Below are 13,550 nucleotides of genomic sequence, written 5' to 3' on the forward strand. Positions count from 1 at the left end.
ACTTATCTAGAAAATCAGAGCAGAAAGCCCAACTCCACCCATTTAACGTTTCCATTTCCTTGTGATAGGTCCACCATCAATGAATTTGATAGCAAACTACGCCATGAGGAATCTGAGGAAATTTAATCGCATACACTGAACTACTGAATTGAATAATCCTGGATACCCACCCAAATCCAAGTCAGGCGTGCATATCTTACCTTCAGCAACACAGAAGTCATTATGATACAGCCATTCCCAAAAAGGACTGTCAACCTTGAAGTGGAGTGTGGAGATCTCCTGGAATTACAACTAGGTTTGTCAAGTCCCTTGTCTTCCTGGAAGTAATGTCATCACACGGGTCAAAGGGCAGCCTGCCATGTCAAAGGGTGCTCCCTGATGGGCACGATTTGGCCTGAAACAGGCCTGCTGTGGAGCGCTGCGGGGTGTGATTTGGGCTGCTGTGGGCGTGGGGATGCGCCTTGCTGCTAGCCAAGTAAGTGGGTGTGGGGGGAAAGGGTGGGAGCAGGGGATCCCCCGCCCCAGGCGGGGAATGGCACCCCTAATTATAACTGATCTTCAGACTACAGAGATCAGCTTTCCTGGAGAAAATGGCTGCTTTGGAGGGTGGATTCTAAATCATCACATTCCTGCTGAACTGCTCCCAAAATTCTGCCTTCCCTAGACACTGTCCCCACATTTCCAGAAGTACCCCAACTCAGGTCCCAGAACTAGCAACCCCACTTTTGGCAATGTTCAAAAGCCTGAGTAAATGTTCAAAACCCAGCAGCTATGTGGTCTGACTATGTTGTTATTATTACTTCCTATGCTAGCAGCCATATTTGTTGTCCTACCCACATGACTGCACAGTCGTGGCAGAATGCAACCACATCATAGCCGCCCCTGTGCTTCTAGAGTTACGTGTATCATATTCCAGCTCAATGTATCTCTTTGATTCTGACTTTCTAAAACACGTATTTATCTAATTGTTAAAGATCTGTCAAAAATAAAAATAAGAAATACAATGAGAATAAAGGTTTCCCTCTCTTTATTAAAGCATCAAAGAAAAGACAGACACGCATGCATGCACACATACTCTAGGTAGAGGGGGATACTTGCTTCCAACGAACAGAATGTTTCTAAATGTCATGGCAGGGATACCTTTCACCTCATTCTTATCTGGTTTGTTCTTGGTTCTGTCTGTGGTCTCATCCAGCAGAATAAAAAACTGACATGGATCACACAGCTTTGTGATCCATATTCCACCTTTGCCATCAGTATGTGTATCCAACTACACCATCATGGTGGAGCGCAAAATTCTAATACCACACACTTGTTTTCCATTTCTGTCTGTGAACACAGCTTTGTGGGGGTATGCTTGTTATGTGTACTTTGGGCAAAGCCAACATGAAATTAAAATCAATTCTAAGCCAAGGAAATTCATATTCTGCAACATGAATAAATCTCACAGATGAAGACATTTGCATACAACAGCTTGCTTTGCTTCACTGTAGTTCAGATCCAGATTTTCAAATATCTGTGATTGTTTTCCCAAGTTGGAAAGGCACAGAAATCGGGCATAGGTAGGCGAGGGCTAGAAAATAATAGTCACAGGGGAAAACCAAAGAGTCATGAAGGCTCCAGAGCTTTCCCTCTCCTCTACCCAGATCCACACTTCTGCTTTTTCAAGGCTTCTTATATTTTACTTGACACTGATCAAGATTTCATCCATATGGGCTAGACACCTAGATCATCCATATGCCAATTACCATTCCTTGTGTGTTAATAATAATAATAACAATAACAACATTTGATTTATATACCGCCGTTCAGGACAACTTAATGCCCACTCAGATCAGTTTACAAAGTATGTCATTATTATCCCCACAACAACAAACACCCTGTGAGGTGGGTGGGGCTGAGAGAGCTCTGAGAGAGCTGTGACTGACCCACGGTCACCCAGCTGGCTTCAAGGGGAAAAGTGGGGAATCAAACCCGGCTCTCCAGATTAGAGTCCTGCGCTCTTAACCACTACACCAAACTAGCTCTCACTGTGGAAAAGCCAAGTACTTGCACCCTCACAACACAACCAACTTGAGTGGAACAGTGTGCGCTCCCCAAAGCTTGAGTCTACTAAATTACAATTAAAAAGTAGATTACTTCATAATATAATGTATTATTATTAACTCCTAGAACACATTTTGGCATCTTCTCTTTTCAGCCACAGGTTCATCTCAGGATTGTAACAGACCTTGTGTCTCAATGAGAAAGGTACATAAATAATACCCAAACAATAAACATACATAATACCCAAAGCTCCTCTTGTCTAGTCTGATCTGTACCATACCCCTAAACTCCCTGACATTGGTCCACATTTTTCAAAAATCACCACCTATGATGATACCAGTGCAGAAGAGGCCTTGGGAAACTCATCCAAACTTCTTTTTACCATCCGAACTTTCCTAAAATTGTAATCTTCGGACTACATAATATGGGATATTTCTGCTGCAGTCTATAGGGTTCTTCTCAGAGCGGGACCACAAGTGACGCCTGACACAGGTTGGACCCTTTTCAGCTTAGCTCAAGTTTTGATGGGAAATGTAGGCAGCTTGGCGGAATGTTGGACAAGTGACAGTTGAAAAGTCCATTGGACAGCAGTCGGAGAGTCAAGCTGCAAGACCAGGATGCCTACATTTCCCATCAAAACTTGAGGGAAGCTGACTAGTGTCCAACCTGTGTCAGGCGTCACTTGTGGTCCCACTCTCAGTATCAAGTTTCAGCACCCCAGTTTTCTACATACTGTAACATGGGATGTCTGACTCCCCAGATTAAAAAAGCATAATCTTCATGGCACACATGGAAAGGCAGGAAGTTTTCAGAAGCTTAGTTGAGGTTGATATTTTACAGCGACAAGCAATTCAGTGGCACCAGTTGCCAGACTGATTTTGTTATTTCTGTTGTGGCCTGTAAAAATACCACTTTGGGCTCAAACAAAATAGAAGGATGTCATCGTTGAGCCTGCTTTTGTTCCAGCGGATGTCCGGGGACAGCATGGTTCATTAACTATATATTTAAGATATTAAAACTTTGTGTACAGCTGTGCCCTCAGCACTGAAAGCTCCAATTAGAATCCATTTAAAAATCCACATATTAATGTATAATTAAGTAATCAGCTATGTAATTAATCCATTAATGTTGTTCCACCGTAATGCCTAGCAGTTTGTTTTCTGTATTTTTCTTTAATAATGGAGTTATCTTTTTAAGGTTGGTACAATTCAAGGGCTTACAAGGCAAGTGGTGTGTGTGTGTGTGTTTTTAGCACATGGAGGTTGAGGCTTCTGATCTCCTCTTGATGCACAACACAATTGAGAAACGGCTGTTAACAATGTTTTCTCACATACGTGCTTAAATAAAGTCACAGAGAATAATCTCTTAACCACTATAAATATGTTGGCATTCCACTTCTCCTGCAGAAAAGAGGCACAAATCAGCAGCTGAATTGCTTAAGAGATAAAGGCTTGCTATGTTCGCTGACGTGCCCTGGCGTACAGCTGAACGGTGAATTGGTAGCAAAATAATTGCTCTTCCATTCTGTTGTTCACACAGAGCTTTTGAACAGGCTGTGTTCTCGAGACTTACTGTTTGAAGTGATACTTTGCCAATTAATTCCACAAACAGTCCTGGGATCACAATGTTCCAAACCAATCAAAATAAATTTAAATCCCTGCATTCCATTTCAAAAAGCATTCACTCAAAAGTGAGTCCAGCTGATGGTAATGGAACTTACATGTCACCTTGAATAAGGACACATAGATAAAGGATTCCATTTTAAATGGAATTTTCTTCCAAATAAAATATCATTGCTTATGGCCCAATTAGCATCATCACTGGTGTTTTGTTTTGGTTTTTCACCCCTGCTAGGACTCCTCACAGGTACAAAAGATGAGACTTCCCTTGACTAAGGCATGCCCAACTATGCCAACCCTTGACAATGGCCTTGAAGCAGCTCCTCTATACAGCTGGTAAACATTGAGCAAAATATAGAATCTTGTGCTTATAAACAACTCTTCTAGACAGTTTAGTACCCATTCAGAGCAGTTAACAAAGTCAGTGGCCGTCGTCACACGGGCTTCTATTTACCGCGAAAATGGTGCACTTTCCTGGCAAACACCCACCTTGTTCCAGCACTGATGCGATTTTCTCTCTTCTGCTTTGTGCTTGATAGTCGCGATATTTTGCGCCTCAGTGTGAATACCTCACATCGATGTTTTTTGCCTTGCCACGCCATAGGCCCACCCTTTTTTTCTCTCCTCAAACCCCAGTCTCCCGCGACTCCCCCCCTTTTTTTTTGTAATAATGTCCTTATATCACTATAACGACATCACACAATGAAAATTTTCTGCTTAAGAAAACAAGTAAAATGACTGAATTGCCATTAGAGAAATTTTTATTTTAACCCAAAACCACACCTCGCTAAAAATGGCCGTGTTCAGTCATTTTCCGGGTTTTTTTTAACATTACGATGTTATAGCGATAAAATGCCTTTATTTTTTTTTGCGCGGGAAAATTTTATCTATCCGACTTCCGCTTTCAGTTTTGCGTTATCGAGAGGATCTTAGGCGCGGAAAAAAGGGCAACTTATCAGTGTCGTTCTGGGTTGGGCTACCGGCATGTTTATCTAATGTTATTCCGTTATAGCGGAATTAAACGCCCCCCCCCCATTTTTTTTAAAAGGGGGGAGGAGCTGCTTCTGCACCCATTAGAGAGAACAGAACAGAGTGTTTAGGTGTGGACAGCTGGGAGCGCGAAGAAACGCGAGGTGACCCAAAGAAACGTTACTGTGTCGATATCAGCGATAGCGCTATATGCTGTAAATTTAACAGAACAGATGCCCGTGTGACAATGGCTACTGTTGTTACTACCCCTACAAAACAGCTGAGGAGCTGGGGCTAGTAGGAGTGGCCTACACAAGGCCACTGCTGAACTCGTGGCCTTGAACCAGCAAAGTGCTGATTTGCAACCAAACCAATTAACCACTATACTGCAGCAGAAGAAGTGACTAAAGCTGAGACAGTAGAGACAAATTAGATTTGGATCAGCTCATAATGAGTATCTAAAGTAGGGAGGGGGGTCTCAGATGCTTCGCTAATGAGTAAGGGACCACGGACTTCAGCACTATGCTGCCTTACATACTATCTGTTGCTTTAAATATGTGCTCCTATGTGCTTCATGTTGTCTAACATCAGCCCTAGAATTGCTTATGTTCTGTTTCTGCATTGCTTCAACTCTGTATTGGATTCTTGCTAATGCTATGTCTTGTAAAGCTTGTATTTATTTACCCTGTGGCATTGTTTATGAAATTGTCCTTGATACTGATGGTACTATCTCACTATGTAATCCGCCTTGAGTCTCAGTGAGAAGGCAGACAATGAATGAATGAATGAATGAATGAATGAATGACAACTGATCTTCAGGCTACAGAGATCAGCTTCCCTGGAGAAAATGGCTGCTTCAGAGGGTGGGTTCTAAGGCATTACATTCCTGCTGAACTGCTCTCCTTCCAAAATTCTGCCTCTCCCAGACACTGTCTCCCACATTTCCAGAAATTCCCCAACTCAGGTCCCAGGACTAGCGACCCTACTTTTGGCAATGTTCAAAAGCCTGAGTAAATGTTCAGAAGCCAGCAGCTATGTGGGCTGACTAGGTTGTTCTTATTACTTTCTATAAATACATACAACTCCACTTATTTCCACAATTCCATTTCCACGAACGGCAGAAGGATCTGTAGCTCCCCAAGAGGGACAGTCTCTGCCTTGACGAAGGGCCCATTTTGAACAAAGCTGCAGCCTGGAGGGAAACAGGCAACTCAACAACAGTTGGCCCGCCGCAACATAGAAGGCATTTTACCAAGAGGAGAAAGCAGGTTCAACTCAGGTTGGGTGGGTGCTCCTTAAGCGAGCCCACAAGTTTGACATCTCAGATTCCATAGAAGCTAGAGCTGTGGTAGAGAAGACTCTTAATTCTCGTGTTGATCAGATGCCACCAACTCACTTTTTGGTTTCTTTACTTGAAATTATTTTGGAGAAAAAATATTTTCGTTTTGATTACCAATTTTATTTTCAGATCAAAGGAGTAGCCACGGGTTGCTCCGTGGCTCCAAATATTGCAAATCTTTATATGACAAAATTGGAGATAGAATATTATTTTAATAGATATAGGTATATGATGAATAGGTATATGATGAGAAGGCAATTTTGTATATTTTCACAAAGAAGCGCATAAAACACAGTTGAATTTCACAAGTGAACTTTGATTAAATTGTAGTAGTAGTTAGATTATCACAGTGGTTATCCCTTATTCTTCTTACCAGGAGGAGAAAGCAGGTTCAACTCAGTTTGGGTGGGTGCTCCTTAAGAGAGCCCACAAGTTTGACATCTCAGACCCCACAGACCAGCCCCCTGATTGATACACGTGAAGACAAGAGTGTTTATACAGCCTGTGAAGCAAGTTAGGACAGCACAATCTCAGAGGCACAAGCCTTTCTTGTTACCACTTTACATGTTCCAGTGTAGAGCATTCACAACTTGGGGGTTTAACCCTTGGCTTCAAATAAGGCTCATATGTGAAAGATAGGTTTGTGTATATGGAGTGTTGTTGTGTTACAGAACACAAGGATGGGGTGGAAGCATGTCACTCAACCTAATCCTCTATTTTTTTCTGGGCTCTTCCAATTTCTTATTTCACAAGCCTTCTAGTCTCTCCCAAGGATCAATATACCCTGTATTACAGGCATTGCTTTTATTTATAGGGAACTCAAGGAGGCTTACATAGGGTTCCCTGGAGTTCTCCTACCCAGACAGTGACCAGGCCCGAACTTGCTTGGCTTCTATAAGGCTCGATATCACGTGCCTTCCAGCTGTACTGAGAAACCAGCAATGCACCGATATATCAGCAATCCATCACCTACTATGAGGCTTACAGATGACGAAACAAATGATATCGGAGCCCCAACGGCTTTCAGATAAGTAATTGTGTATTTCTACATGCTCATTTGGTCAGCAGATCAAAAGGAACTTCTCAGAAAGGGGGATAAAAATGCCCGCCCCATGATTAATCAGCCCCAGATTAGCAGCAAGGCCTTTGGCCTTTTCCCATTAAGCTATCAAATCTAGAAACAAATAAGCGATTTGCAAACAGAGCGTTCAGATAACAAAACGTGACTCATACAGTTCTGTAGTATAACCATCTAGCATATATGTATTTATTGTGGTGTACAGGTTGGGATGCAAAGTAGCGGAGCTTTCTTTTACCCGCCACTTTGCCACGAGCCCAAAGGAGTTTTAACACCTTAGATGGATTCAGCCGTTCAAACATATACTGAAAAACCAATTGCAATTGTGCTGCTTTGCATATGCGCTGACATTTGGAGCTGGAGCAAACAAACAAACAAAATGTTTTAAATGCAGGAGATAAGCTTGAATGCTTACCTGACGTACAGTATATATTAAAATTCCCATGAGATGCAAATCAGTGCATTCTCTCAGCCTCCAAAATCCTGTGAAAACCTTTAAAAGCAAACTTTGCAAGCAAGGATTGAAAAGGGTTGCATTATGACCAGCTGCTGTACCAAGACAACTAAAAACCGGCCATCCGAAAAAGCGTGCCTTGAGTTGCGAAAAATACAGAACTTCACCAACGACAGCATTTGCAACAACAGTAACTACTGTCAATTAGAAATGGTAAAGGGATTAAGAGTTCTCTTTCTTTTTCTGTCTGGCAGGGAACTTAATTTAAGGCTTCAGTGGAAGTAGTCAAAAAAAGATAGGACTTTTCTGATGCTATTTGCCAGCTGGCTTTGGATTGCTCTGCTACGTTATGCTTGATTCTGTTCCTTGCTCTCATTTCTTTTTTTAAAAACTGCTTAGGTGCTGTGCAAGGAGGGGAGATTCAGAAACATGTGGGCCTTCCAACTTCATTTCAACACCCAACCTAGCCTTGCCTTATCTAGGGCAGTTATAATTTTTCATCCCCGAAACAATTTCCCATAGTAAACACAAGTGATATAGGTGAAAGAAACCGCAGCTTCGTGGCTTGACCATACACAGAATCAAAGAAGACCACTTCGTTCTAGTCTTGAACCAATACTTCGTTATAAAGTAAAATTTATTAGCGATCTGACTGAAAATGTATGGGCTCTTTACCCAAAGCACCATGTTTGGTCTGCAGTAGAACAGCAAGATTTGAGTCTAGTAACACCTTAAAGACTAACAAGAATTTCAGGGTATAATCTCTAGAGAGTCAAAACTCCCTTTGTCAGATACTTGATGAAGGGCGCTTTGAATCTTGAAAGCTTATATCCTGAAAATCTTGTTGGTCTTTAAGGTGCTACTGAAATACAATTGCTGTTTATCATGGTGATTGATGGTTGGAAGGAAAAAGAAACACCTTTATGAACACGATTTTATCACAGGAATCGGGATTTTTGGCAAGTCAAAATCTGTTAAGTCCAGAATACATTTGAAGATGTTTCAGAAACCTCGCTGTAACTTTTCTGGGAAAACATCCTGTGCTATACAAAACCAATCCAGCACAGTTCTTCCGGTTCATTTAAAGATCAAACTACATATGCTGAATCATCTACAGTCACAATAGCACAAGGATATGTGATTAGATCTCCCAACATGTACTTTAACCTTTAAAAGCTCTCTGTGTGTGGTGCGTGTGTAGGGGTGGCAGGGAGATTTGGATCAGAGTTGCACTAGTAAACTAGAGGCGGTGGTGATAATCAACTCCCCCACATATAGTTTCTTTATAAAAAAACCTCCTCCCCATCTGCCATTAGCCCAATGGCAGGGGAGAGAGGTATATGTAGTATACATGTCTTTCCCCCTATCCCTACTAAGGAGTTCTGTTAATACATTCACCTTGTGCTACTTCCATAAGCCGCTCTTGTCCTGATCCATGTTGGACACCCCCCGCCCATTACTGCTTTTTAAACTTGAAGTTCACGTTGGAACACCTGATCACAGATCCCAAACAAAACATGTCATTTGCCCCTATCCCTTTCTAACTTGGGCCATTTCCACATGTCCTTAAAGGGAAGGCCCACACACTGAATGCTGGCGGCTTTTCCCCTTGACTCCAGATGTCTCCATTTTCAAAACGGTTGCAGGCTGTTTGGCTTCTGTTTTTTTGGCATCTTTTCTGGGAACGCACTTTCTACGGTCTCCAAAAAGGCGCTGAAGAAACAGAAGCCAAACTGCCTGCAACCGTTTTGTAAATGGAGATGTCGCCAACGTTTGGTGAACGGGTCGTCCCTATACAGATGTGCAAAAATGGTCTTCAATGTACAACGGTTCAGGCTGTATATTGTAACTGCTGCTGCTTTCTATGATGCCTTTACAAAAGTAGTTTCAGACCAAACTACATTGAAAACAACATCATCTAACTAACTAACTAACTAACTAACTAACTAACTAACTAACTAACTAACTAACTAACCAACTAACCAACTAACCAACTAACCAACTAACTAACTAACTAACTAACTAACTCTTTCTTCTCTGTATTTTGAGTCTGAATGGACTGATGTTACGATTAAAAATGCTTATTTTCAAATACATGGCAAAAGAAATAACAGCAACAAAAAGGAATATTTTCGTTTTACTCAGCCAAAGTCAGCAGTTTCTATTTAGCCCGGCCCCATTCAGTGGTATAATACAGTAGTCCTTTTCATTTGTCATTAGTCCGTGAATACCATCCTTTTGCAAGCGGTAGGAGAGTGTGTTCTGTGCCTGTAATGTACTGTGAGTATAATCCCAATTAATGTTTTTATTGTAGAATGGTGTGTATATATATATTGTTACTTTCTACTTTCACAGTATGTCTGTTTTGAATTGCTTTATGCCCAGGATGAAGTGAGTTTTTTACTCACGAAACGGGTTAATAATAATTGCCTGCACATTCCCGTCGGCGTTTTTTAGATATTTATTCAAATTCTTGGACTGTGTATGAACAACATCTTGCACAACTCCCTATCTACCGGCTTCCTTCACCATTATTGGCATTTTGCATTTTAAAGATTTGAATGAATTCCGGACAGTGAAGATTGATAATTTCAAGTTTGAAAACTAATGGACTTTGTATTTTTGTATTTATACTGTATGATTAATTATGTATTTATTCACAATAGCACTTTTGCACTTTGCACTTCAAAAATTTAAAAATTGAAAAAATATACAAAATTAATTCTATGCTTTGAGTATCCCTGGTCTTGTCGTTTCCTCTCGGTTTGTGTTCCGGGGTTGCCCGTTGTCCCTTCCTATTTTCAAATACATAGCAAAAGAAATAACAGCAACAAAAAGGAATATTTTGGTTTTACTCAGCCAAAGTCAGCAGTTTCTATTTTGTAACTACGGGCTTTGATTTGTCAGCTGCACGTGTTGGATAAACTGAAATGAGCAAAAGATTGAGAAAATAAACTAAGACTCTCACATGTTAGAGGGATGGTTTAGAGAGATGGCTGTGCTTTCTTCAAAGCCTGTTTTTCATGGCTGGTATTTCTCTTTGCATCTGGGAACAAGCAACGGGCAACGCCTGCCTTCACAATCAAAACAGCAACGGAAACAAAATAGAAGAATTAGCTGTAAGGTGACTTACCGAATAGCCTTTTCCCGAAAGCGATTGAGCAGAACTCTGTGGGAAGGAATAGGATGCCGGAGTAAGTAACAAAGGAAGTTGTGCATAATGCCACAAAGGGAGGAAAATCAGGTGAGTTTCCCACCCCATGCAATAGCAAAGTGCTGTTTCCCTTATAACTCTTATTAAGATACAGAATTGCTGCTGACTATTGCTCCTGTATCTCAGCTAACAACGGCAGGAAGCTGAGTGTGCCCCTCTACTACAAAGACATAGGTAGGCCGAGCATGCAGAAATAAGCATTAGCCCATAAAAATGGTCTAAATAAATAGGGAAATAAAAGAAATAAAACCTTTGAACACACAACGGTGTGTGAAGCTGCTGTACAACAAGTTAGATCATTGGTTCATTGTGCCCCGTAATCGTCTACCCTAACGGAGAGCAGTTCTCTGAAATCTTAGGCAGAGATCTTTCCTAGCCAACTCAAGGTCCCTTAAACACTGTACCTGTGTTTGTGGCTCCCACCGTGTGGAAGGCTCCCACGCTTCTATCATTCTGCAGAATGTTTAAACACAGAATTGTTCAAGACAGAATTTTTATAAAGGGAATGGGATTGTATTCTATCGTACTGTTTATTGTAAGTCTTATCTGGCTTTTACTGCCTTGTTTTCTAACTTTTGTATCCCGTTTTTGCATTGAGTATAGTATGTCAAATCTTATACTTTACCTGTGTTGTTTTCTAATGTGTCCTACTCTCTTGTTTTATTGTTTCTATTATACTATTTTAGTGCCCTGTTTTTATATTTTGTAATCTACACTAAGTCTCAGGCAGATGATAAATAAATAAACAATAGGCTTATTCTCTGTAACTCTCTGAAAAAAACATTTGTGGTTCGCCAATGGATTTACCACAAGGGGAACTGATAAGGACATAGAGACATACACAGTCAAATCCGTGGACTGTATGAAAGGCAAGATAGAAGTATTTTAATGAATAAATGTGACCTTGGTCCCTCTAACAGAACACAGTCTCTACTGACTAGGGCTGAATCCACATGTCCCGGCATTGCGCCAAACTTTCGCTAAACTTCCAGAAGTATAGCATCTTTCTAGCACAATTTCTGACTTGTAGCGCAATGTCAGAAATCGCGCTAAAAAGATGCTATACTTCCGGAAGTTTAGCACAAACTTCCGGAAGTTTAGTGCAACGCTGGGATGCGCCAGGACGTGTGGATTCAACCTAGCGGTTCTTCTCCAAGGTCTTTCCCAGCACTACTACCCAAGATCTTTTAAGAGGAGACTCTGGAAACCAGACCTGGGACGTGTTACCTGCTTCTACATTTCTGCCAATGCCTCTATGAAAGCTTTTCCCATGTTACAATTGTGCAGTTCTTGTAGAACCTGCCCAAAGTACTCCCGATCTATAGTGACACCTGAAGCTCACCCACATCAGCCTCTCTGTGCACAGTGAATGTGACCCATGCCTCAGCTGCTGAACTTCCTTAATGCCGGCCCACCGCTTGGCTGTTCTTGAACTGTACCTTTTCTGCCTTCAGACTGGCTACTAGTCAAATTGAAAATTAAGAGGGAGCTATTGATTTAATACCTGAGATACTTTCATTGACATTGTTTTGGCATATCTACTTTGGATGGTTTTACTATGAGCCACTCTGAGCTAAGAGCAAGACTTCATACTAATAATAACATTCGATTTATATACCGCCGTTCAGGACAACTTAATGACACACTCAGAGCAGTTTACAAAGAGTGTTGTTATTATCCTCACGACAATCACCCTGTGAGATGGGTGGGGCTCCGAGAGCTCCGAGAAGCTGTGACTGACCCAAGGTCACCCAGCTGGCTTCAAGCGGAGGAGTGAGGAATCAAACCTGGCTTTCCAGATTAGAGTCCTGCTGCTCTTAAGTGACTGACCCAAGGTCACCCAGCTGGCTTCAAGCGGAGCAGTGGAGAATCAAACCTGTATCTCCAGATTAGAGTCCTGCTGCTCTTACACCAAACTTAACAATGGGATGGATTAAAATGACTCTTGAGAGAGAGTCAAATATAAGGACATCAGCCCCAGGCATGAAGATACAAGATGTGTGGTTTTCTAATCAATAAATCAAGAAACCATTCACATGATGCTTTCTCTACCAATTTGTACGTGAATGGTTCCATATCATAATCATGTTATTCTTTGGGTCAGGGGATATTGATGACAGATCTCAACAAAACAAGCTGAGAAATTAAGGGTATGTTCCTTCAGAATTGCTTATACAGATGCCACTCAGAAAGCAACAGCTTACAGGAAGCATCACCTACTTACACATGTCTGTAGCAACTTCTGCATACCAGTTATTTGGTAGAAAAACGCTGTTGCCTTCATGCCCTACGTGCAGACCTCTCAGAAAATCTGCCAAGCCACATATTCAGGATTACTGTGCTTATTTTCTTAAACATCCTTTCTCACATACGTAGGTTTTTTGAGGTGGAAGGGACCCAATAAGGTGCTGAATCCAGCTCTCTCCTCTAGAGTAAGATATCCTTGCTTGCACCTCTATTCACATTGGCAAACTTGAATGGAATTATACCAGACACCTGGAAAACATCACCAATTACACCCATCTACCAAAAATGCTATAAAACTGATCCAAGCAATTATCGACCAATCAGCCTCCTGGCAATAATTGGCAGAGAATACAGCTCTTTTCTCTAGAGTAAGATAACCTGTGTAGCCAAAGCACATATTTTCTTCCAGGCTTTTCTGATAACAGTAGATTTCACACACCCCTTCCTAAACTTAAGTATCATCATAAGCATGCATCATGAATAAAGTTGTCTTGCCTGGCATACTGTTTTTATGCACATTTTTTTATGGAGGGGGCGGAATCAGGTAATAATTGTGCATACTTGGTGGGTGGTAGTTGATGAAA

At 41.4% G+C, this 13,550-nt stretch overlaps 1 protein-coding gene across 16 annotated transcripts in view; it reads right to left on the minus strand.

The window, feature by feature from the left end:
• FBRSL1 (fibrosin like 1) overlaps positions 1 to 13,550 on the minus strand; it is a 910,549-nt gene that overhangs the window by 469,336 nt on the left and 427,663 nt on the right. For 15 of the 16 annotated variants that reach the window (XM_054995768.1, XM_054995762.1, XM_054995764.1 and 12 more), the window contains exon 4: positions 10,639 to 10,674. The exons of the other annotated variant lie outside the window; for it this stretch is intronic. In XM_054995768.1, the coding sequence (XP_054851743.1) occupies positions 10,639 to 10,674 (36 nt within the window). The remainder of the gene's footprint in view (positions 1 to 10,638; positions 10,675 to 13,550) is intronic. 16 annotated transcript variants of the gene reach the window in all.

The sequence above is a fragment of the Eublepharis macularius genome, chromosome 13 (assembly GCF_028583425.1).
Source record: "Eublepharis macularius isolate TG4126 chromosome 13, MPM_Emac_v1.0, whole genome shotgun sequence".
NCBI lineage: Eukaryota > Metazoa > Chordata > Lepidosauria > Squamata > Eublepharidae > Eublepharis > Eublepharis macularius.